Genomic DNA, 25,412 nt, shown 5'->3' with positions numbered 1-25,412 from the left:
CTTAACCCTCTAGTGCCCAAACTAGTTTTTAGACGGACTTCGAAAAAAGCACAATGAAGCTTTATAAACATTTTTTAAGTTCTTTTTTAAGCTTTTTAGAGGTTTAACTGAAAACCGTCTGAAAGCGGCACTGGACACTAGAGGGTTAAAGATCCACAAATTTTATTTCTTTCAAAATAGTCAGGCTTGCACTTGGCTTGCAGAGGGAGAGAATACTAAACAGCATTAAGATAACTTTTTGCCAGTTTTTGCAGAAAATTTTCATGCTGAGTTCCTGCAAATTCAGCGGTTTATCTTGAAAGCCACAATTTCATAAATTTTACAAATCCACTAGTTTGGTGCGTAATCAAATAATAAATAACTCCATCAATTTATTGGTTGTTTTTTATTCAACATCTTGCAATATGTGTTCATAGCGTAATTGTCTGCTAAATATTGTTGCCAACTCAGGTCGACTTTCCACTTCACCGCTTTGGAGACGCAGACTTATTTTCTTATCGACAAAACACTGCCCGTTTATCGCTAATGCATCACGACGTTCACCTTTTCATGAATATTCACTATTTTCACCAATCATGCACGAGAGTATCTCCACTCCTCTAGCCCAACACCAACTCGTAAATGCTAATGAGTGGAAACATTCTTAAGACACCTTTCCGTTCGTGATTTCTAACGTGGAACACATGGCGCCTACAAGACGTCACTACACGTCGCCGACATCGTCGTCGGTGGCGGCGACGTCGTCGGCGGATTCTGTCACAGCAAGGCACGTGCTACCTGTTGCATTGGGCCGCCAGGATTCAGTCAAGTGTGCAGACATCGGAAAACCTTCCAGACATGAACCGCGCGCGCGGTCTCCCAACTCGTACGGAGGTGAGAGATATAAAAGCGAAAGGGTTGCACCACTAGAGATACAGTTTTTCGCCGGAAAGTGAACCTGCTGTTAGTGGATTCCGCGGTTTCGTTCGCAACTACCAGTGTTGAAAGCCAGCTAACTAGTTTAATTCGGAAAGGTAATTGTCCAAATTCGAGCAACTTCGATAAGATGTGAAATCATTTTTCCACGGTTTTGTTGTCTTGTTTGATGAATATTCGGTGTGAAATTGGTTGTAAGTAAAAATTCTCCTCGGGGAAATGATTTCCATGCCTTTGCCTTTGACAATCGTTAGCTCAGAGTGCTGGAGTTGTTGTTCTAGAGCGAAAGCATGGGAAAGGTGCTGATTGTTGTTTTCCTGGGCGTCCTTGGGATTTTGGCCCAGCAAAGTGTCTGTCAGCAGAACAGAAAAACTTGTGGGGCGGTTCTGGTCAGAACGCTAGCCGTTGTGTGCGAAAATGGATACTACGGACCGCAGAGTGTAAAGCGCAGCGATAAAAGTCTGGAGGAATCCGGTGAATTATGAACTAACAGAACGATCGATGGGATACTGACTTGTCAATGTTTCAGATAGTGATGTGATGACTTCGAACGGGTTTGACGAGGTGCGGTCAATCGGGTGGCCTTACTCCGTTGAGCCACCGTATCAGTATGCAGTGATGTTAAGAAGCAGAAGAGTGGCAACCGGTGGAGTCGTGAGTGAATGCTGCCACAAAGTCTGTACCTACAATGAATTGAGGAGCTATTGCATTTAAATTACACACAAATACTTATAACTGCTTTCAATAAAGAAATATCTCAACGCTTCGCCTCTGGCAAAAAAAAGGATTTGCGCATCTCTATTGCTAGATCTTCAAACAGGGTATGAGCCTTGGTAAAGCCGTCAAAGTGTCATTTCTCTTTTCTTACAGGTGCTGGCAAGCGATTTCAGCTCGAGCGATGGCCTCACATCGTCCGTGTACATTCAGTGTGATTTTCGTTGTCTGTTGTGGGCTGCTGGTGATCGCAGTTGCCATCCCGCAGACCAGCCGCTCGGAGCGTAATTCCACGGATACGTTCCGTCGGGTCACCCGAGATCGCAGACGTTATTGTGGCAAAGCGCTCACTGATACTCTTGCTATGGTTTGCACCAGCTATCCTTCGCCCTGGAGAAAGAAGTCCGGTAAGTTGGTTGAATAATTTCTGAGCAACCATGCGTCTTCTTTCGAAGCTTAACTGATGGGTGCGCATGGTCATTTATACTATCAAATGCGATTTTTAATCTAAATGTTATAACGCTCATCGATTGTTTTGTTTTATTTTTATCTTTTTTTTTAAATATTTTAGCAGTACCAACATCCGATGAAGATTCCTTCGAAGGGTCATATCGGGAGCAGCTTGTTGCTGAAATAAAACAGGACGTAGAAGAACTGGAACAGTTGGCCCCGGAAATGTTCAATGATAAGCCACCTCTGTTTTATCCTTTCTATCCGCGTGCCTACTGGCAGGCCTCAGACGACTCCATGGACACGCACCCTCGTGTTCGTCGGCAAATTGTTGATGAATGCTGCCGCAAAAGTTGTACTCTGAAGACCCTCAAGCAGTATTGTGCCGATTAGGAGGCACCTACCTGAGAAAACAAAATAACGACGCATGCCTTTTCGGAAACCCTGTATGAGATGATCTCGCACTAATATGGCCCTTGAATAAATTGATTTTCGTTTTAGCAGCGATGACCTGGTCCTTGTTTTGTGTTTCATTCTTTTCATCCATAAAAATAGACTGAATTTTTGATTTCCGAGTAAAGATAAATGCTTTCTATCGTTTCAGTGTTGCCATGAGTTCCACTAGCTATCACACTTCAAGAGAACTCTGCCGGGGACTTTCGGTAGTACACTGGGGCTTAATGGTCCTAATGGTGAGTTCCGTTGTGCAGGCCGATCAACGATTCTGTGGAAAACAACTGGTTACGATGCTGTCAATGCTGTGCGATGAATTCCCGGATCTACACTATGGCGTCAAGAAGTCAAGTGAGTTTTTTTATTATATTTCGTCATCTAACAAAGCACAAATTTTATTTATACATCATTATATAGCAGTGATCGATTTCGACAAAATTGACTATCCGGTTGACGATTGGATGTCGCCATACGGTCAGGACCAGGATACAATGATCTCGAACGATCTTATCGTCTCACCGAACCACGTGATGACGGATCAACAGCAGCAGTCGAAGTTACCACTCTGGGTAACCATGATGTACCCGCAGAGCTACGCGTTTCGTTCGAACACCGGCCGCAACGATCTGATTCCGCCTCGTTTCCGGAAGAGCCCACGGGAGGGAATTGTGAACGAATGCTGCTTGCGACCGTGCGGCATCAATCAGTTGCTCAAGTACTGTAAAAAAGTAGCCTAAACTGTCTCGAAAGTCGAAGATTGGCTGCGTGTCTACGGTGTTAATTGGGGGCTTTTAAAGGGCGAAAACTGTTTGTTTCCACTAAAGTTCTTCTTTTTCTGGTATATGATATCTCATACAGGCTCAGCCATGATTGTGATAGAGTTGCTGTGAGCAGTTGATGAACGTTATAGATTGATGTTTTTGATACGAATTAGAATTATCAACCTGTTGATCGTAAATGTATTGAAGAGGTTTAAACAAGCAGAGAATTTTATATAACTGTTATTGTGTTTGCAAGGGTAAATAAAAATATTTACAATGTGAAAAAAGCTGTTTTTCATTTCATAGTTTAATGGGAATTACAGATGAGAAAGATTTAATTTTACTCCACTTAGAATGTTGCAGCCTAATAATAATTATTTTTGAACGAAACAACGAATGAAACGAACAAAACAATAACATCTACAATAGGGTTAACATTTTAAATCATTCGATTAACTGTTTTTTCTATAGAAAACATGAGGATTAAGGAAAACAGTGGCCTCAAAACAGGTGGGTTTTCTAATTTTTTCCGAAGTAAAAAAAAAGACAAAAAGAAATACTCTTCTGCATGTCTATAAAGGTAAGATTATACATGAGGAAAAAAAAATTTATTGAAAAAAAAAACAGACGAACTAATTAACAACCTCACACAGCGGCTCGTCGCTAAGAAATCAAACGGCCTGCACGATTACGACTTTCCTTTTCACCTGTATCACACAAAAAAATGTTTTTATTTTCGGAAGAGTCCTTTTAGTCTGAACTTTTGTAAAAATCCAGCAAAAAATAATCATGAAATAAATTGTTCGTTTGCTATGTTTTTTTTCGCAAGAGAAGCAACGGATTGTCTCTCAAACTCACAAGTAATCTATTTCATTTTAAGAAAAGTAACCCAAAGAATGTTAAAAATGACCTGCTGCTATAAAATATGTGGCCTCAAAATGATTTAAATTTGATGATGTACTAGTTGAACGTTCCGGCGTTGCTTGAGATTTAAGTGTTCGAAATTAAGAATCATTTCTTTCAGCTCACCACCTCTTAATCTCAACTCACTTCACAAATCTGACGTCAAATTTCACATATTATATTTACAATTATTACTTCAAATGTATCTTCGATGTTTTTGGAACACAAAGAATGGAAGAATTTGAGTTGGATTATATATTTGGTAGTTTTAATATGTTTGCCAGAAACATATAGTTGCAATTTCGGATTTCAAAATGGAGTTTGGTTCTCGGCCTCTGATAATATTCAATGGTAATACAGTCGAATCGCTTTATAGCGACATCGCAAGGGACCGTCGTTATAGAGAAATATCGCAATAAAACGAATCAGTTTTATGAATATGAAGCAGAAGGGACCATTGAGAATGGCGCTATAGAGAGATTTGTCACTATATGAATTGTCGTAATAGAGAGATTCGACTGTATTTATCCCTTTCAAGCTTTTCTCTAGAAACTACTATTTTTAAATTAAAAATGGCTCCTGAAGTTGATTTTAGCCTCTGGATATCATCCCGGCTCGAAAAATGCCAATGATGGAATGTAATTGACAATTGTTTTCCAGAAACTGGAAATAACCATGGTGGACTCCATAAATTCAAGCATCCCGCTTCCACAAAGTCTGACAGTCGCGATCTTTGTCTTATAAATACCCATATTAGGCATTATTCGCGCAATTTTTCCAAAGTAGAATGGAATTAAATATTAAGAATAGGTAATGATCGATTCGAAAGTTAACCTCAGAGGAGACGGAATCGTTGTTGACGCATATTGTTTGAGTAGACTTCAACGTTTTATTGTTAACTACACAGCTTGTATAAGGCACGTGTTATCTTATGGCTCATTACTGTGCTGTGAAAACAATATGCCGTGAAACAATATTGCAGCACGGAGCAGCAGCAGCTGGGATAGTAGGACGCAGATTAGCAGTAGAAGATACAACATCGCCAAGTAGAGCGGCTATTAAAGGTAGTTTGTTTTTTTTTCTACGGAATGGATTGTTTTGGACCTGTTGATTTGATTCTTTTGTCCAATACGGACGACGCAAATTGCCTGACAGATTACAATGGAAACCCGCTCGTTCCTCAGTCTCATCTTTCCAAATACATGGCACCGAGAGTCATTGAAGTAGCACCTCAAGATTTGATCCACCGGGTGAAGTTGTACCTGGAAGAATCCATGGGGCCATGGGTTGTATTTTTCCGACCCAACTTACCTTACCAAACAGTCCCTGCTGTACGTAAGAGTCGTCTTCATTCCACTCGGTCCATGGCTGTAGTTCGCCACCTCTGCAGTCTGCGTAAGGTCCGCAGGTCGTCTTCCACCTGATCTATCCACCATGCCCGCTGTGCACCTCTCCGTCTCGTCCCTGACGGATTGGTTTCAAGAACCATCTTTACCGTTTTTACCGACATCCTTACAAAATGCCCCTCCCACCGCAACCTGCCTATCTTAGCGGTGTGGACGATAGATGGCTCCCCAAGCAGCTCCTGCAGTTCGTGGTTCATTCGCCTTCTCCACACTCCATTTTCCATCTGCAGTCCACCGAAGATGGTACGCAACACCTTTCGCTCGAAGACCGCAAAATCGCGTTGGTCCTCCACAAGCATAGTCCATGTCTCATGCCCGTAGAGGACTACCGGTCTGATCAGCGTCTTGTAGATGGCTAACTTGGTGCGGCGACGAATTCTACTCGATCGGAGTGTCCTCCGGAGACCAAAGTATGCACAATTTCCTGCCATAATGGGCCGTTGAATTTCTCTGCTGGTATCGTTGTCGGTAGTTGACAGTGAGCCCAGGTACACGAACTCGTCGACCACCTCGATTTCATCACCACCAACTTGAACTCGAGGTGGGAGGTTAGCACTGTCCTCTCGTGAACCCCTTCCTTTCATGTACTTCGTCTTCGATGCATTGATGATCATCCAATCCGTTTGGCTTCAGCCTTTAGTCCGATGTACATATCCGCCATCTTCACAAAGGTCCGAGCCACAATGTCGATATCGTCGGCGAAACCAAACAGTTGAACCGACTTTTGGAATATCGTGCCACTCGTGCGTGTTAATCCTCGCTCTTCTTATGACACTTTCCAGGGCAATGTTGAACAGTAGGCACGAGATACCATCACCTTGCCTTAGACCTCTTCGGGTTTCAAAGGAGCTCGAGAGTGCCCCCGAAACTCGTACTACACACATCACTCGATCCATCGTCGCTTTGACCAACCGCGTCAGTTTGTCCGGAAATCCGTAGCCGTGCATAATTTGCCATAGCTAGTCCCGATCGATTGTGTCGTACGCCGATTTGAAATCGATGAACAAATGATGTGTGGGCACGTTATATTCGCGGCATTCCTGCATAACCTACCGAACCGCGAATATCTGATCCAGGGTGGCGCGGGCACCCATAAATCCTGCCTGGTAGTGCCCCATGAACTGCTTCGTAAATGGTGATAGTCGACGGCAAAGTATTTGGGAGAGTACCTTGTAGGCGGCGTTCAGCAGAGTGATTGCCTGATAGTTGCAGCACTCCAGCTTGTCGCCCTTTTTATAGATGGGGCACACAATACCCTCCATCCACTCCTCCGGTACTCGTTCTTCCTCCCAAACCTTGACAATGACCCAGTGCACGGCTCTAGCCAGTGCTTCTCCACCGTATTTCGATGGCTTGCTGGGAAGTTGGTCCACTCCAGCAGCTTTATTGTTTTTCAGCCGGCCAATCACCTCCTCCACCTCCAGGAGATCGGGGGCTGGAATCCTGATGTCTCTGCTCGTGCACCAAGGTCAGTTGCCATACCGTCCTCGCGCTCTACTGCATCACCTTTTAGATGCTCGTCGAAGTGCTGCTTCCACCTTTCGATCACCTCACACTCGTCTGTCTGTGGCACGAAGCCTTTGCGGGAGCTGTTCAGCTTCTCGTAGAACTCTCGAGTGTCGTTAGCTTGGTATAGCTCTTCCATCGCTACGCGATCTCGGTCCTCTAGTTGGCGCTTCTTCCTTCGGAGGACCGAGTTTTGGCTGTTCCGCTTCTGTCGGTATCGTTCCACGTTCGCTCTCGTACGGTGTTGCAGCATTCTCGCCCGTGCTGCATTCTTCTCTTCGACTAACCGTTTGCATTCGCCGTCAAACCAATCATTTCTAGGAATCAGGGCCCTTGACCTAGTAGCGCTACAGCAGTGCTACCTATGGCGGATCGAATGCTCCTCCAGCCATCACCAAGGGTAGCTGCGCCAAGCTGCTCTTCCGTGGGTAGCTCTGCCTCTAGCTGCTGCGCGTATTCCTGTGCAGCCTCGGCGTCCCGCTGTTGCTCAATGTTTAGTCGCGGCGTTCAACTTCGGCGGGTAGGACGCTCGGGTTGGCGAAGCATTTCCTCTACCGCCGGAATATGGTTTACGCGCCAATGATCGCGTCGCACCTTCTCACTTAGCTATCGTCGGATGACAACATTGCCCAGGCAACACTTGTATCCAAGTGTGAGATAGGAGCTTGTGAGGGCCGAAGCTATGTTTGACGCTCCTTCCAGGTTGTCAACTCTCCATTTGATGCCCAAAGCGAAAGCATTGAACATAATGCAAATTTCACGGGATCTGGCTAAATAGTTGAAAGCCGTGACAGAGATCACAAAAGTTCACCCGAATAAGCTTCGTGTTTTGCTGCCAAGCCTCGAGGAAGCAAACGAGATTGCTGCTTTTGAACATTTTACGCGGCAATACCACGTGAAAATTCCAGCTCGCGTGGTGGAGAGCGACGGCGCTGTCCCCGATTCGAGTTCCACTGTTAAGAACCTGCTGAAGGCTGATCCGGGCGTTATAAGGATTCATTTGCCTTTGCATTCAGTAGCGCTAGACAAGGGCGTAAATACTTACATCCAATAGACTCGCTTCGGGTGACTTCTGCCGAGTCTGTACTGCCGAGCTTTGTACTCGTGGATAAGGTGCGACTACTCGCTTGCATCTAATGCAAGCAGTTATACGGCAACCCTTCGGCAGTAAAAGGAGATGTGGTTAATGCAGAGCAACATGCGAATGACGTCTGCGTGCTGAAAAGTGCCTTCATTGTAAGCAGATTCCGCATGATCAGAACGCATTCCCCGCGTACGAACACCGTCAAAACAAAATTAAGTGATGTTTAAAAGAACGTTCTAAGCACACTTTCGCAGTAATGCTTAAAGAAGTCGCTGTCACCAAATGGGCTTCCCCGAATTCTTACGAGGTGTTGTCGACTGATAAGTCTAATTCTGATGATTCAGTTGCAGAACCTACTTTTGCCAAATCCGGGAAGTCTAGAGAAAACGCCTCTCTTCTCCTAAACTCTCTGGGAAAGGTAAAAGGCGAAGTGTTATAAAAAATCCGAAATAAACTCCGCTGGGATATGAACTTAAAGTTGCCAGAATCCGGACTGCTGAAGTTTTCAGGTATTTTGAAGTGGATTTTTGAAAATTTCATAACTGATGCGCCCTAAAGGCTTCGGCTGGCATTTATACCTACAGTTGAAAGGTTTTCGTAGCAACTGACTGCTAAATGACACCTCCTTGTAGCGATCGTATTCGATAGGTAATCTATGCAGAGATTAGGAAATCTAAAGAGTGGCCACGAAATTATGGTAACACTTTCAATTGGCTGTAACTTTTTTCCTGTACGAAGGAAATTACCCAAATTTCGAACTTTTTGTTTTCAGAATGTCTTGTTTACATGCTGTGAATTTGACAGTTGAGTGTTTTGTTGCCGCCAACATGGAAGCTATTCAAGTGAAAGGCCGAGAAAAAATTTTGTTCGCACACATGGCGAATCAGGAGCTTTCTCAGCATGCGTTGGGGAAAACGCTGTGCATTTGTAATTCCACCGTCTCAAGAGTTTCTGAAAGGTTAAAGGACAAGTTGACGTTGTATCACAAGAGTGGAGCTGGGAGGAAACCGGGAACAACAGGCAGAAAAATGGAAGAGAAGGTCGAGAAAATTTTTACTTGGTATCCCAACACTTCAATACATAATGTGGCCAAAAGACTTGGAGTTTCGTATGTCCAGAAGATCAAGGTCAGAAGTAGATTACACACGTACAAGGTTCCAAAGTTCCCAAATCTTGATGAATGCCATCAGACAACTGCCGAAACCCGCACCAGACGGCTACACACGAACCTGCAGACAAAAATCAAGTTTTCGTCACAAAAGGAATCATCAACAGTGAAATTTACATCACTGAATGCCTCAAAAAACGTCTTTTGCTACCTCTGAGATAGCATATAAAAAGTTTAATATTTTGGTAAGATCTAGTTTCCTGAAGACATGAATCTGCCAAACTGCCTGGAGCTTTGGCCTATCGAAACGTATTGGGCTGTGGTGAAATAGGATCTCAAAAAAACCAAGGACATTTAAAAAAATGCAAGTGACATGTTCAAGAAATAGAAGAAAAATGAAAAAAAGGAACCGGATACAACTGTACAGACTCTAATAGATGGTGTGAAGCGAAAGTGTCAAGTGTTTTATCAAGGAACCTTCAAAAATCGATCCCATACATGCAACAACCTACCCCCAAGCACAGGTTGGGCCACGGTCGCAAAAAAACGCGGTTTCTGGCGTCGGTTCGTAAACGAAGTGGTCCCCATGGCTCTGTGGCTAGCGATGTCCATCGGCTAGCTCTCCCATACGGTTGTGATATCGGGTTCGATTCCCAATCAAGTCGAAGATCTTTTCGAGATGTCGACTCGCATAAACGGTCACTGATAAAACCCGCTTGATCTGTTGTCCTTGTTTGGCGAAACCGACGTTTCGTTCACCTCTGTCGCTGACCTGTTGTAGTTTTTTGGCAGAATTGAGAAGTCCAAACCCGATTTCCAGAGCCATAGACCTCATTTACCTCGCTGGATTCTTTTTAATCATATTTTTTCTAATTTTTGACGCGGTGTCATGCAGCGGTTTTAAGACGTCATTTGTATTTTTTGCGGGTAGATGCGTATGATAGTTTATTACCTTCCTAAACCTTCTTTTTATGATACACTGTTCTTTCCGACACATTCATCGACCGAACTATCTCCTCTAGGCTTGCTCCGGGGCGCAATAAAACGTCTGACCGATTCCTCTCTTGTTTCGACCTCCTTACGTTTACTCAACTTTGTTTGTTTACATCTTAGTATAAGCATCCAATGCTGTCAGATTTATTTAAATCTTGTTCCGCAAGCATGAGAAATCGCTATTTGAAATTTACTGCAAAATTTGTCACGCCCCATGTACATATTTGATATTTTTCAATTTCTCTTCAATTACACTTTGTGAAATTGTAAATGAAACTGGCAAATGTTGCGTCAGATTTCAAACGATTATAGCAAGCGGACGCCTTAATTAATTAACGGTAGTGTTGCCTATGAACAGTTTATCACGCAGCATATAATATATACATTTAGTCCTACGTCACCATTTCATACAACCCTTAGGGCTGTATACCTTGTAGTATTTGATATGGATAGCATTTTTATTGAATCTGCATAAACAAAAAAATTTCATATTCCCAGCTGTGAAAGCATTTCGAAGTGTTCTGTTTGAACACCCAGAACTCCAGCTAAGTCACGCGCAAATTTATTAATTTAGTATAGTAGAACAGCAATTTTTAAACGGAAGGGTAAAAATTTACACACAAGTACGAATTTGAATGCTGTGTATGCCACTTACTTTCAATACACACAACGGTTCGTTTGTTTTTGATGCGTTAAAAGTTCGTTTTTCCGCGGTGAATAATTACTGTTTTCGGTTCAAAAGTTTTTGAAACGTACAGTTAAGCTCAGTAGCTATCCGATTTTAGTGGAATATAAACATTTCGTGGATTAATTTGAGTTTATACAGTGTTTTTCGGTAGCGCCAGCTGATTGTTTTTGCATACTGTTGAATTTTCGGCGCGCTCGATCACCGTTAGCACCAGCTTCATCGTCAAGTTTAGTTGCTTGCCTGTGTCTCTTCGACAGCAACGAAATACCACACAAAGCGCAATGGAGAAAAAACAATGCTGCGAGTGCAAAGGTGATATAAACGACCTCGAGCCACTACGCTGCGGATTCTGCGAAGCTTACTTGCATATTAACCAGCAGTGTTGTGGCATTAATGCTCGCGGGCTAAAAGACGCATTTGCCTCTGGGAAAATTTTATTGGTTTGCTCCACCTGCAGGAATGAGTTAAAAGGCCGCAGCATTAGCTCCTATATAACCGAAACTATGCAAACACAATCACAGCCACTCGCTCAGCCTGATCTGTCCGCGCAGTTTCAACAGCTGTGCGGTGTTGTTGAAGCATTGAGCAATAAAATTGATAATTTTGCTACTAGGCCAAAACCGCCCCCCGCTACTCCGTCTCTATGCGACACGCCGATTGGCCAACAAGACGAAGTGCAAAACGTCGACGAGATGAGCGCGAGCCATCCATCCCGGCTGCTCCAGACTGTGGAACAAAAGAAATAAATTTGAGTGATCTTTCTGTTCCTTCTATTCTCCCGGCTGCCGTTTCGAATAACTTTTGGCTGTATCTTTCGGGTTTAAATCCGCTTGCCTCGAATAATGACATTCAGAAAATTGTTTCTCGCTGCTTGGATGTTCCCGATTCTGTAGAAGTTATACGGCTTGTACCCAAGGACAAAGATGTCACCACACTGTCCTTCGTTTCTTTCAAAGTTAGCATGGATCCCGAATTGAAGGATCGAGCTCTGAATGCAGATTCGTGGCCCGCAGGCTTACTATTCCGCGAGTTTATTGACCAACCAAAAAACTCGTACCGACGACTCAGGACGGATGTGATATAGATTTAATGCGTACTTTTGTGGACGGTATCTGTCTGTTAGTTCTAACTCTTTTGCACTGAATAATGCTGTGTTGCAGCGTGACGTCATTAATGAAAGCGGAATCCAAATCGCCTACCAGAATGTGCGCGGACTGCGTACAAAAATTGATGAGCTATTTCTGGCTACCCGTGACTGTAATCTTGACATTATAATTCTAACTGAAACTGGCTTGGACGATCGGATCAATTCTATTCAGCTTTTTGGATCATCATTCAACGTGTTTCGTTGTGACCGCAGCTCCCAAAACAGTAACAAATCTAGCTTTGGTGGAGTATTAATTGCGGTGGCACATTGTCATGCTAGCTCATTGATCGAGACGGTGAATGGTAACTGTTTAGAGCAAGTATGTGTTAGCACCACAATAAGAGGAACGAAGCTGCTACTGTGCGGTGTATATATTCCGCCTGACAGAAGTCACAAAGTTGACGTCATCGAGAAGCACATCGCTTCTGTGGGTGAGCTGTACGATAAAAGAGGTGAAAACAGTATCGTACTGATCTGTGGCGATTTCAATCAACCGCGACTAGAATGGCGACAGTCCACTCTGCCGTTATTTCAGCTTATCTCCCTGCAGCTAGTGCTACATTGGTAGACGGCATGGATTTCTACAATTTATGCCAAACAAATCTCCAGCGAAACCATCTAGGGCGCATACTCGACTTAGTGTTTTGTCCATCTGATTGCAGAGTATCGACTGAACGCAGCGTTGTGCCACTGCTTTCTGTCGATCTAGACCATCCGCCCCTCACTATCACTTTGCCTGTCACTTGCAGTAGCGATATAGCTCGTGCACGTGTTGAGGTAGGAAATAGATCGCTAAATTATCGTAGGATAGATTTTGCTGCGCTGTCTGATTATTTATTAAACTTCGATTGGGAGAGTCTGCTAACCTGCACAGATATTGACGAATTGACTCACCGTTTTTGTGATGTAATTGTTCAGTGGTTACATTTTAATCTGCCTTTTGTGAAGCGCCCTAATTCACCTGCTTGGGAAACTCTTCGGTTACGTGAATTGAAACGGCTAAAGAATAGCTCTCAGCGCAAATATCGCCGATTGAAAACTGCGCTTACGAAGTCTGATTTTAAACGTCATAGTGATGAATATCGTCGTTTGAATCGCACACTGTACAGGTCATATGTGCTACGGGTGCAGACCGACCTTCGAAGGAATCCGCGAAACTTTTGGAACTTCGTTAACACCAAGAGGAAATGCTCTTCCGTACCTGTGAATGTACGTTTCGACAATGATGAATCAACATCGGAATCCGAGTCATGTGAGCTGTTTGCAAAGCTCCGTTTTTGCTGATGAAGCTGCCTCTGACTCCGAGGCTGATTCAGCGGCATCTGGTGTTCCCCCCGGTTTAGTCGACCTAAGTACCTTTACGATTACGACCGATATGGTATTGGCTGCAGCAAAAAAAATGAAACGGTCATATTCGGCAGGTCCTGATGGAATTCCTGCTGTTGTTTTTAGTCGTTGTGCTACCACTCTTGCTGTTCCGTTATGCCACATTTTTAACAAGTCTTTTACGCAAGGAAAGTTTCCTGCAGTTTGGAAGCAGTCGCTGATGTTTCCCGTTTTAAAATCCGGCGACAGGCAAAACGTTAGAAATTATCGTGGCATCACTAGCCTTTCTGCTGGGTCTAAGCTATTCGAGATCATAGTAAGCGGTTATATGCTCTCCTGCACTAAGCACTATATTTCAACCACTCAGCATGAATTCATGCCGGGCCGCTCAGTCTGTACCAATTTGTTGGAGTTCACTTCGTCTTGCATCTCACAGATGGAACAAAAAGCTCAAGTTGATGCGATATACACCGACCTCAAAGCGGCTTTCGATCGTTTGGACCACTCAATCCTCCTGCGTAAAATCTCACGCCTAGGTGCCTCCCACCAGCTCGTTGCATGGTTGAGCTCGTATTTACGAGGAAGAGTTCTACGCGTAAAACTGGGTTCTAGTATTTCATCGCAGTTTACTAACAAGTCAGGAGTTCCCCAAGGAAGTAATATGGGGCCCTTGCTATTTGCACTTTTTTTCAATGACGTGACACTGCTGCTGGGTGATGGCTGCAAGCTGGTGTATGCAGATGATTTGAAGTTGTTTCTGGAAGTTCGAACTATCGAAGACTGCCGTCGTCTACAAAATTTCTTGAATGTATTTACCAGCTGGTGTCGAAAAAACTGGCTTGTGGTTAGTATAACCAAATGCGAAGTTATAACCTTCCATCGTATTTTAAACCCTGTTATCTTCGACTATCGCATCGTCGGATTGGAACTGAGGAGGGTTGATCATGCAAGGGATCTAGGTGTTCTTCTTGACACTAAACTTACATTAATATTTGAATCCATACAAATTATTTTTTTATTAGGTACGTAAGGTTGAACTCAGAAATGTGCTTTTAGTAGACAGTTATTAAAGAAATGATTGAGTAAATGTGAATATGTATTTGAGAACAGTTCAAGTAAATTATACAAAAGTTAGATCAACAATTGTGTCACTTAATGATTGTTTCCGGTCAGTAGCCACAGAAGTGACATCGAATCACAGTGTTGACTGTACGTTACTGTAATATGCAGTGGTGGGCACCATTCCGCTAATTCGCTAATTCGCTAATTAGCGACGCTAAAATTCAGTTAGCGATTTATCGATTTCGTTAATTTTTGAGCTGGTTAGCGAAACTGTTAGCGTCGCTAAAATTTTGGCCTTCGAAACGCTAATCGCTAATTCGCTAAATTTTGTAGAGAAGCGACAATAGAAATATTTAGAAAAACTGTGAATTGCTGATGGCGTACGTAAATTGCTTCGAAAGATGAACATACTTTAATGCGAAAGTTACGTTTGTCAGTTTTTTACCCTAGAATGGAGTTCCAGTTATCGTACAAGCCACAGGAGCATTTTGAAGAACAAGGTACAAGAACTTTGGTAAATTGCAATGCGCTTGAAATTCTGACAACTTTGGTTATACTTTTTCGATTCAGATAATAATTGAATTTTTATGAAAACATTCCTAAGAGTATTTTCAATGCAAGCTAAACAACTTTTGTTATTCTTGTTTTTACAAAATCAAATATGAATACCGTTTCGTGAACCCCTTACTGTAAATAGCTTTAAAAAGTAATTGTTTTCGTTTGTTCAACCAAAAAAGATCAAAGTGGTCCAAATCTTACAAAACACGAGCAATAAATATAACGATATGACTATTTATATATTGAAAAGTTAGCGATCAGCGATTAGCGAAAGTTCCGCTAATGTGGGTTTAGCGTTTAGCGTTTAGCGATTATCGAGCTAAATTTTCCGGTTAGCGACTAAGCGATTAGCGTCGCTAAATTTTCGATTAGCGGTGCCCACCACTGGTAATATGATCAATTTGTATGAATCTAAAAATATTATTCCCGTAATTCTTCTGGATATTCTATCACACTGAAATGTTCACAGCTTTTAAACTTAACATTTTTCAACGATACGACAAATCAGCAGATTGTTCCTCAACTGGCATCCTTACAGAGTGCTTTAATTTGCCGTATATCGCACGGTCGGATACAACATTCATAGCCCACATTACGACGGAACCGTGTTCTGTCCTGCACACCGGTTATAGGCAGTTGGCCAACATTTGCTTTTTCATAGGGGACTGGAAACAAAAAAGAAAAAAAAAATCATCAAAGAACCTCGGAATCAAGCCGTTCTTGTTCGAAAATCTTACACTCCTCGTTGCATACCGTCATCAGAATGAGAGCGAGCCGCTCTCCACAATATTTGTCTTTTCCTGCCCGGGGAAATAAATCAACAACTTCGGCGGCAAACACACAAATCAATAGGAAAATAATTTTAATTTTCATCTTGTTCAAGAACGACTGACCAATCAATAGTTTCGATTCCGCTTTTCAATTGCTACTGACCGGTGCACCAGTTCGAAAGGATCATTTTTATCACTTGTTTTTATTTTTCTATCTGAGGTGTTTACAGTATACGTTATATTTACGAGCCAGTAGCACTTTTTTTTCTTCATTCCACTGACTCAGCTTGTCTGCTGCGAATAAGCTTTTACTTTTTCACACCAGCCTTATGGAGCCAAAGTTCAACCCGATAAGGCAGTTTATTTCTGGTGAAAATTCCTCGAGCCCTATGACTCTTTCTTTCGCGCTCTCTGTCTCTAGCTCTTCCAACATGCTGAGCCTTTTCTCACGAAATCACAGTAAAAACAATCATAATAGCTAATTACATGAACTGCTACTGAAAGTCAGGTTCAGCAATGTAATACCACTAGGGGTGTTTGTCTATTGGACTGACTTTGTCTGATTGTGGTTCGTCCAGTATTCGGACTAATTCGAAACGCTGCCTATCGCTAGCAGTAGCCGGAGAACGCGGCACAAGACAACATCGCAGGGGCGATTTATCAGCCGTCCGTGTAGTGATCACGAATCGTGCGTCTTTCTCGTGTGCTCGTTCCCTGTAGTGAAGGGCGCACACGTGTGACAATTTACGGAATGATTGTTCGATCTTGGTTGTATCGTTTCTGCTGACCGATCGCTATCTGATTCTAGGCGAACTTAATTGAATTTCCGGACAGAGTGGCGTCGCGGCGGCCCTAGACAATGAGTGCACTGCGAGTGATGCAGACAATTTATGGTTTCCAATTTGCTGGACCGAGTGCCGGCCCGATCGGGTGTGTGGAAAAGGTCATGTGATAGTTTTCGACACGCGGCGACATCGGTGGAAGATATATGGCCATTCTAGACGGCACCGTTCTAATTTTGTTTGGATTTTTCCATACAATTATATGGGTAGATGGATAAGAATTGCGTTTGGGAATAGACAAAACACATTTCATTGTAAGATAACCCAGTGGCGATAAATTGAATTTCTGATGTCGAAAACATTGAAGCTCAATTTCATTTCCATTAACTTTGGCTATCGTTTGAGGTAATCTACCTAATTAATTCAGTTTAATGTAAATAACAGCCGCTTATGAAAAATTCGTATTTATCTCATTGTGGCCGGTTGCTCAGAGATATAATTTTAAAATATTCTACTTTCTCAAACGATTGCCAATATTGTTGATCTAAAACTTTAAAATGACTACAATATAGATTTTGCTCAATTGATTTTTGCATTTTGGTTAGTATTTTATGCTTTTTTTTCAATTTGATTTGATTGCTGATTTTTGACGTAGAACTACGTCTCTAAGTGAATTGCGTTTCAGGGATGTAAAGTAAAAATCTAAAAACGAGAGCGCCACGGAAACTGTTCAATTGAAATGCTTAAAACTAAGTCAGTTTTCAACAGAATTTTTTCATTCTTGCAGCAATTCTGATACAAAATTCGTCATATGTTCGCCAGCAAAACTTGATTTTACGATCATAACTCTCGTACTATTAAAATGTCATGTTGAAACGTAAACTTTGAACATTAATAGCGAGAACAATAATCCAGGAATCGTGATGATACCCAGAGCATAGAATAGCATAGCATAGGTAGACTGCCGTAGTCGCACTCCGTGATTGGTCGAAACAACAAAATTGCAAAATGAACCAGATGAATGGTGCTTGGGACTAGCATTACATCCTCATTGTGCAATTTTACTGGCTCATACTTTCACAACTGACGAATAACGACGCCGCCCACGACCGAAAGGCGGTACACTTCCAGTTTTTGGAAAAAAGCCCAGACTATTTCTATTCAATATGGGCTTTTCCGGGCAGATCGCTAGACCGAAATTTGACTCCAGATGCCATCAAATAATTCAACAAACGGCCTCCAGTTATTCTATGTCAACCTTGAGGTTGTGTCTTGCACATAACGATTCTGTAATTTTCGATTTCTATTTTAGGTTTTGAACTTGCCTTTCAGATTATGGGCCCTGGAATTCAGGTTGTAGATTTCTTTTAACCGACTCAAAATTCTGGATTTTTTTCAAGATTTTCTGTTTCCGGTATTTTATTTTTGATTTTCCGATTTGAGCATTTTCAGCTCAAATTTGTCTCGACTATTTTCAATCGATACTGAATTTTCCTGATATGTTGGGCATTGCTCAAAGCTTTAGCTATAAACTATTGTAAAAATTGGCTTTCGTTGAGAGTGAGTCTTTAGAAAGATGCAATGGTTTAGCCGAGAGGAGGAGGTTTAGGGTTACCCTCCTAGAGCCTTTGATCTTCAATATTTTTTTCACTATAACGGTTCTGCATTATGTTAGCATTGATCTATATTAAGGGCAGTAGCAGACGCAGGGATTCGTGGCTCACTCTACAATTGGCTCAAGTCGTATCTTGAACGTAGAGTGCAGTTTGTGAATACCCGGAGAAGTAGATCGAACTCGTTTATTGTCCAGTCAGGAAGTATAGCCGAGACCAAGATGATCCTCATGCAATACTAGCAATCTATAAAGGACTTGTTAGAAGCAAACTTGATTTCGCAAGTGTCGTTTGGCGGCCTAACTACGTAACTTACATATAGCGAATTGAAGCAGTCCAGAAAAAAATCTTAAAGTTTGCTCTTAGGAATCTCGCGTGGAACGGAGAAGAACTACCTCCCTATCAAGATCTGTGCTCTCTGGGGAACCTTGACACGATCAACTCACGACACAAGATAAATGACATCATCTTTTACACGATCATTTTATCCGGACGTACTGACAGCAAACCTGTTGCTGAAAGACTGATATTTAACAACAGCCAAGTCACACTTCGACAACGAAGAACATTCGAGCTTCCTTTCCGATTCAGAAACTATTCGCAGAACAAGCCAACTACTCTATTTATGAATACCTTCGACACACTGCAGCAGATCATCAATAACGACATGAGTACCCCAGCGTTGAAAGATAGGCTTAGTTTATACTTTAAAGGACAACTGTATTAGTTTTTTCTTTCAATGTTTGACTAGTCTATGTAATTTTATTAATCTTATATTTATATTCATGTATATAACTAACCTGTATAAGTGTATCATGAAATTTATTATTAAGAATGGATTGTAAAATATTTTTTATTAAGAATGGGTAACGGGCTTTCAGTCTATATTCGAATTTCAAATGAATAAATAAAATAAATTATTGTTTTTTAAAGATTGGACTCGAAAAAAAAAAAATGAGACACACAAAAAAATCACCAAAAGTTCAGTTTAAATCGGTTAGTTTTCAAATATTTAGGGATTGAATAACTACATATTGGCTATGGCATAACTTATTTATTGAATTTACTCCCCCAAGCTGAATGCTCGTACATTTCTCTTGACACTGCTGATGAGATCTTGAGCGAGCTTTGCCGATCTTCCTTACACAATTCCTCCCCGGTTTTATTCAAAGCTTCATCGGTTTTGAATGTTTTACTGCTTTTCGTCAGCTTCTTGTTCATTATCGCCCAAAACTTTTCGATCGGACGAAGTTCTGGCGGAATCGCCTCCTTCGGGACCACATTAATACCCTTCGCTTTGTACCAATCCATTACAGGCTTGGCGTAATGGCACGAAGCGAGGTCCCGTCAGAACAGCGTGGGTCCGCGATGAGAGCGAAGGAAGGGCAGCAAGCACTTCTGCAAGCATTCCACTCGATAAATCTGCCTGTTTATGGTGCCGGTTGTAACGAGCGGCCTGTTATATCGTCCGCATTCGTAGATCGCCTGCCACAACAGGTTTTGGCAATTTTGTCCGTCTTTCTCTTCCGGAACTTTTCCGGAACCTCCACGCGGGACGTACCGACAAAAAACTCGAGGCCGGGAATTTGTTTGGTGTCCGTCTCGATGCATCTCTCGTTGGCCATGACGAGACAGCCTGGCTTGACCAGCTAATAACGGAACAGCTTCCACGCACGCCATTTGGCCACCGCGTGTTGTTTGCCAGTCCGATTTAGCGCCTTCCTGACCTCAAAAACACGTAGTCTAGCCCGCTTCACTGTCTGCTGGACGAACGAATTGACCTTTTTGGCCACGTCTTGGGAGAAAAAGTTAGGGTTCTTCTTGAAGTACTGCCTTATCTACCGCGCCATCTCTGGATATTCCGTTTATGGTTTTCGGATGCTTCTCGCGCGCCGCTCGATTCTTGTTTCGAATGCATTTCGGAAACTATTAGTGTCGCATTTTTTCCGAGTCCAATCTTTAGGTTGTCAATGAAATTCATGGGAGAAAATTGACTTTAATAATTCCTGTGTAATAATTGTCTGTGCAGAAGCAAAGTGAGCCGTCACGAACTCTGGGCCCACATTGTTTCCAACTTTCCCATTCTGCCTCTTGTTTTCGAAGTTTTGTTTTCCACCCAATCCTCGTTGCTTTTAGTAGATTGTTTATTTGGGAATCCAATTCTAAGGTGTCCTGTTAGATCAGAGCGCTATTTTCCGCTAATAGTTGAACCACCTGATGAAGTAGGAAAGTTGAAGTATTGTATCTAAGGCTTTTGATGGAGTACTTCTCCACATATCGATGTCTCAGTCGTTTTGGGGCTCCAAAATAATGAGGCGAAGGTTATTCTTGGTCTGATTATTGTTATATACACCCAATGTATCATGCTGGGTTTAAGACCCCGACGGCTCTGCTGCATAGAGCGTTTGTAGCCCTGATGATTGTTTGTTCGATTGGAGCATTCCAGTTTAGTTTCTGGTCAAGTATGATTCCCAAATATTTTGCTTCAGTGGATGTGCTTTATATCGGTGCCTTCCATCCGCGCTTCGAAGACGGTCGTTCCAGTTTGCCTCCGAGTACTGATAGCAGAATACTACGATCGAAGACTTCAAGCGTTCGTCGACCGGTCTCCTTCCACGTCCACGATTATTGTCCGTAGAGTGCCACCGGGCACTCGAGTCCTATAGAGCACAAACTTCGTACGGAACTGTAGGCTACGGGACCTAAGCTGGTTATTCGGCTAACACCAATTATATCAATGTCGTCTGCGGAGTCCAGGATGACGACCTCTTCACACCTGCCCTTTGTATTGCACCTTCTAAAGCTATGTTGAACAGCAAGTTCGAGAGCCCGTCACCTTGCTTCTGATCATCTAACATCACAAACGCGTCCGAAAATTCGCCCGCTGTCCTGACGCCTAATGTGAAACCGTCAAGCGTCACACTTTACTGTATCGTACGCCGCCTTAAAGTCAATAAACAGATGGTGTGTCTGTTCTTCAGACCATACCCTTTGGATAATCTGAAGAATTGCACTACACAGCTGCTCGCTCCCAACTTCGAAAAGTTTGGCCAGTAAGCCGCCCTTCCCAGCGGTTTTGTGGTTCTTCAGTTTTTTGCAAGCATTCTCCACCTCGTCCAATAATGGTGGGTCCACAGCTTGTCCGTCCACCTCGATTTCTATCCTGTTCCTCTTCACGATATCCTACCTTCCTCACCGTTTAACACCATTTCAAAATGTTGCCTCCAACGCCTGGCCACCTGCGATTTATGGCTAATCTGGTTCCCCTCTCTGTCATTACACATGGTACAGTGATAGGCATAAATAAAAGCCCACCTTGAGTATTTAGAAACATTTCTCGGTTTCTGGACTTTTTTATAAAAATCTGCAGCCGTCATTTCATACGATTGTTCGTTATTTATCACTTTCTCTGGTAATTAACAAGTTTTGTCATTTTTGTTGGATTTTGTTTACCAACTTACATGATTTCTTGAATGTGTGCAAAAATGTGTTGACAAAAATAAAAGCCCACCCCCAAAAAGTTCTTTTTAAATCATTGAAAACCTTTGAGTAACTCGTCGTTTTCACATGTTATGACAGCTAGGGCTGTGCAATGTTTCAGTTGACGCGATATAAACAAAGTGTTGCTCAGATTGGCATATAAAATTCGATTTTTGTTGTTCACACAAAGAGTTTTCATCAAAATTCAAATGGGTGGGAAAACATCAGCATGCAAGTCCGAAATCTAGTAGTTCAAGATCATTTGAAGCAGATTTCGCTGCGGAAGATTGCAGAGAAGTTCGGAATAAGCCGGGGAGCAGTCCGTGGAATTGTGCAGAAGCATAATACTTATGATTCGCTTGCTGACAGATCCGGAAGAGGCCGTCGTCGGAAGACCGATAGCCGGACGGATCAACGAATCATCAGGGAAGTGAAAAAATCTCCCAAAATATCGGTCAAAGTGATTCAGGAAAACTTATCGTTGGCGGTTTCGACGAGAACAGTACGCCGCAGATTAGCTGAGCATGGACTCAAGAGCCTGTACTGGTACGATCTGGTTCCTGATTCCGTTAAGAGATCTATAGAAGCTTTTCGTGTCGTGCCTGGTGTAGCAATTTCCAGTCTCTGCGAGGTAGTACTCACGTTTCTTTTACGACGCCTCTTTTCGGCAGCCTCCCGGTGTTTCTCCTGCATCTGACGCGTCACACGATTAGCTGCATGTTGGTGTAGGCTCGGTTCTTCTCTTCCGTCCACTTTAGACACTCAGCATCGAACCACCCATTACGCGTGGTTCTCGTTGTCATGTCTATTACTTCTTGCGCTATTTCGTTGACCACATCATGGATGTGCTTCCACTGCTAGTTCAAGTCCACTTCAGCTGGTTTACCGACTCTCTGCAGCAACTCCTTCCGCTGATAACCTCTGGATGTCCAGACGTATCTGCCTTGCAGATCTCGATTTAAATTCGTTGGACAGCCGGGCGCGAATCTTGCCTACCACGAGATAGTGATCCGAGTCGATTTTTGGTCCTCGAAAGGCGGCTGACGTCTCAAAGTGCCGGCCTTAGATCAGCATGTAGTCGAACTAAAAGCAGGGGGGTGTCTCCAGGTGTGCCTCCGATTGTTCACCCTAGCAAAAAAATATGAACCACCCCAATGAAAATCAAGTTTAAGATACCTAATGAACATTAAAATAATTTACATCTGGTTTGGAACGAGCTGTGAGTCATTTTAGAAACCCGTTTTAAAATATTCCATATTAAGCGTTCGGTTGCTAACAGCTAAGTCCCAGAAGGTCGATTTTCGTTCTAAGATTTTTTCGAGGCAACATCAGATCTCGAAGTTTTATGCATTTTTGAGACATTTGGCATAAAAAAAGTTTCAATTTTTCCAATTTTTTGTACTCCCTCTTGGTAGTTTTTCGAAGGTCGAAAAATCACAACTTTGGGCGCTTTGAGCACCCCTAAATCATGTCCGTTTGAGCTGAAAATTTGCACAGATAATTTTTTTGGGCCAATAAACAAAATGCACATGGTCGGTTTTAGAAATTTGACATGACCCTTTTCGCTGCCACCCTAGTCTAGGTCCATACAGATTGTTCCGATTCGTATCATTCTCTGGATTGTTCGTAGCATGTTTATTTCAGTATGCTGCCTTACTAGGGCTACGATGTCTAATCTCGTGATGGAGCTGCCGTCATGGGTGTAGCTAGCGAGACACCGCATATCATAGATCAGCCGTCCGCTCCGGATCAGTCGCTGTTTGAGCCGCCCCTAAACTGGGGAACAGACGTTAAGGCAAGCTGCTCTCCAAGTAGAACAACTCCCCCTTTTCTGTCAGCATACGACCATGTTCCCTTGGTTGCTCGTGGTAACAGTCGGTACCACGTGGGAGTTGCTGGGCATTATGCTATAGACCACGTTGGGGTCTATTTTATGCCAGCTAGTACGGGTGTGCTGCTGGTACGCATTGTCCAGCCGTCCGTGTAGTTTCAAGTAGTGAAATCTACAAGATACTCATTCGTTTTCAAAGCTGATGAGAGAAGCGATTTCTCTTGCGAATTCGTGAATACTTTCTATGTTTTCTACAGATATGTATCGTTCGAAGTTGTATAAACGTATTTTCACCTTGTACCAAATAACAAATCCATCCAACATCATATAAAATACTGAAATGATAGACAAATTGAATTGGACACTGTGATTTTTTCAAATAAATCGTTTTTTTGGTTATAATTGTTACCATTTGTATTTTTGTACGTTATTCCCAGAAGGGGGAGCGGTTAAGCTGAGATTTCGTAACCAAATGCTACGAGGAGGAAGGGGGTGTGTGAAAATCATGAAAAAATGCTTCATCATTTTAGTATGCTTCTTTAGGTGCGCAACCAATTTCTCTTATTTGTATAGATCGCACGAACACCACCACGGTCGATTTTGACGTATCATAAATTACTTGGACACGTTAGTGATTTTATTGTGGTATCATTTACTTTTAGCTGTGTGAAAATGTCTGAGTTTGTGCCAGATAATCGTCATTTGCGGGAGTGTTACTTTTCTCACTTTATTTGAAGAAAACGGTCGCTGAAACGCACCAAGAGTTGAAAAAAGTTACAGAAATGCTGCACGAAGTGAAACAACGTGCCGTGATTGGTTTCGTTGCTTCAGAGAGGGTAATTTCGATGTTGGCGATTGTCCACGTGAAGGAAGGCCTAAAACTTTCGAAGACGCTGAGTTGGGAGCATTGCTCGATGAGGATCCACACCAAACGCAGGAACAGCTGTACTCAAGACAAAAGTAAGCTTATGATGAAAATAAAGTGAAGTTTTCATTTCTAAACACGTTCTTTTGAAAAGTGATTCCTAAAAATTCCCTGTAAAATATGAAAGAATAAATTCTTCAAATGTGTACTATAAATCTAAAATTTCGAAGCTTTTATAAAACTGTAGATATTTAACATTTTTGCATACGCTCTTTTGAAAAGATTCTTTGAACAAAATAATGTTCAAATGAAATTTTCATTTTTCTAAAATACTAAAGTTTTACTAATATGTAAAATTGGTAAATATTAATACTTGAAAACACTATAGAATTTCAAAACAATCTTATTTCTCGAATCACACTTTGAAAAGTTACTCATACCGAAATACCTAACTCAAGTTGCTTACGTTCTCTGAGTTAAAATTTGTCCCCTCGTTTACCTACTTAGGTATAAAAATTGAGGAGCTTCGCTATTTTCTCTACAGTCCAAATAAGCACTGACGAAGGCGCTAAGTAAGCGTTGAAATACGTATATGCAAGTGATAAGTGAAAAGTGATAGAATTAATTAGTGGAAGTGGATAAAAAGTTTAATGTGTAGGTTTTTCATATTGATAAAAAATTGAAAAGTTGCTGCTGGCGAAAAAAAATGAACTATGAAAATAAGATTTGTTCAAAATGCTATATAGAATCTTATTTTGCTGTATTTTTACTCAAAATGAAAGCTTTTTGAAAATGTCAAATTCTCATAAAAATCATTCCTAAAAACACCCGTTTGGGAAATTACTTTTAGCGAACAAAATTATTGTTAAAGAAAAAACAAATTTGTGAAAAAAAACCGTCGAACTAGCGAAAGCAAATAACGCATGCACTTTGAACACTTACGATTAATGTGAGGTACGGGAAAAAATCTTGAATAAAAATTCAATTTTTCCAACAG

General features: G+C 42.1%; 1 protein-coding gene and 1 long non-coding RNA gene across 6 annotated transcripts; one reads left to right on the top strand and one right to left on the bottom strand.

Moving 5' to 3' along the window:
* Positions 1 to 358: 358 nt before the first annotated feature.
* Positions 359 to 3,580, top strand: LOC129721889 (probable insulin-like peptide 2). 5 transcript variants are annotated; one of them, XM_055674979.1, is made up of 4 exons: positions 359 to 1,013; positions 1,197 to 1,389; positions 1,445 to 2,036; positions 2,204 to 2,584. In XM_055674979.1, the coding sequence occupies exons 3-4, from the start codon at positions 1,739 to 1,741 to the stop codon at positions 2,470 to 2,472; spliced, it is 567 nt and encodes a 188-aa protein (XP_055530954.1). In that variant the 5' UTR covers positions 359 to 1,013; positions 1,197 to 1,389; positions 1,445 to 1,738; the 3' UTR covers positions 2,473 to 2,584. The 5 variants fall into 5 exon arrangements, with proteins under 5 accessions (XP_055530954.1, XP_055530957.1, XP_055530956.1 ...); XM_055674978.1 differs by having other exon boundaries at positions 904 to 1,013; positions 2,201 to 2,584; XM_055674982.1 differs by lacking the exon at positions 1,197 to 1,389 and having other exon boundaries at positions 864 to 1,013; positions 1,786 to 2,036; positions 2,201 to 2,584.
* Positions 3,581 to 14,529: 10,949 nt separating this feature from the next.
* Positions 14,530 to 16,638, bottom strand: LOC129722302 (uncharacterized). The gene is made up of 2 exons (XR_008727584.1): positions 15,812 to 16,638; positions 14,530 to 15,739 (listed from the first exon to the last, which is right to left on the bottom strand). It is a non-coding gene; the product is annotated as an uncharacterized LOC129722302 (long non-coding RNA).
* Positions 16,639 to 25,412: the final 8,774 nt, after the last annotated feature.

Source organism: Wyeomyia smithii, chromosome 2 (assembly GCF_029784165.1).
Source record: "Wyeomyia smithii strain HCP4-BCI-WySm-NY-G18 chromosome 2, ASM2978416v1, whole genome shotgun sequence".
Classification (NCBI taxonomy): Eukaryota; Metazoa; Arthropoda; class Insecta; order Diptera; family Culicidae; genus Wyeomyia; species Wyeomyia smithii.
This window is presented reverse-complemented; position numbering and strand designations above follow the sequence as displayed.

Bases quoted from the DNA above. Each gene is read 5' to 3' on its own strand.
- LOC129721889 (XM_055674978.1), top strand. From the start codon at position 1,739: ATGAGCCTTGGTAAAGCCGTCAAAGTGTCATTTCTCTTTTCTTACAGG. The intron at 2,037-2,200 runs GTAAGTTGGTTG...TAAATATTTTAG, and splicing joins GCCCTGGAGAAAGAAGTCCG to CAGTACCAACATCCGATGAA.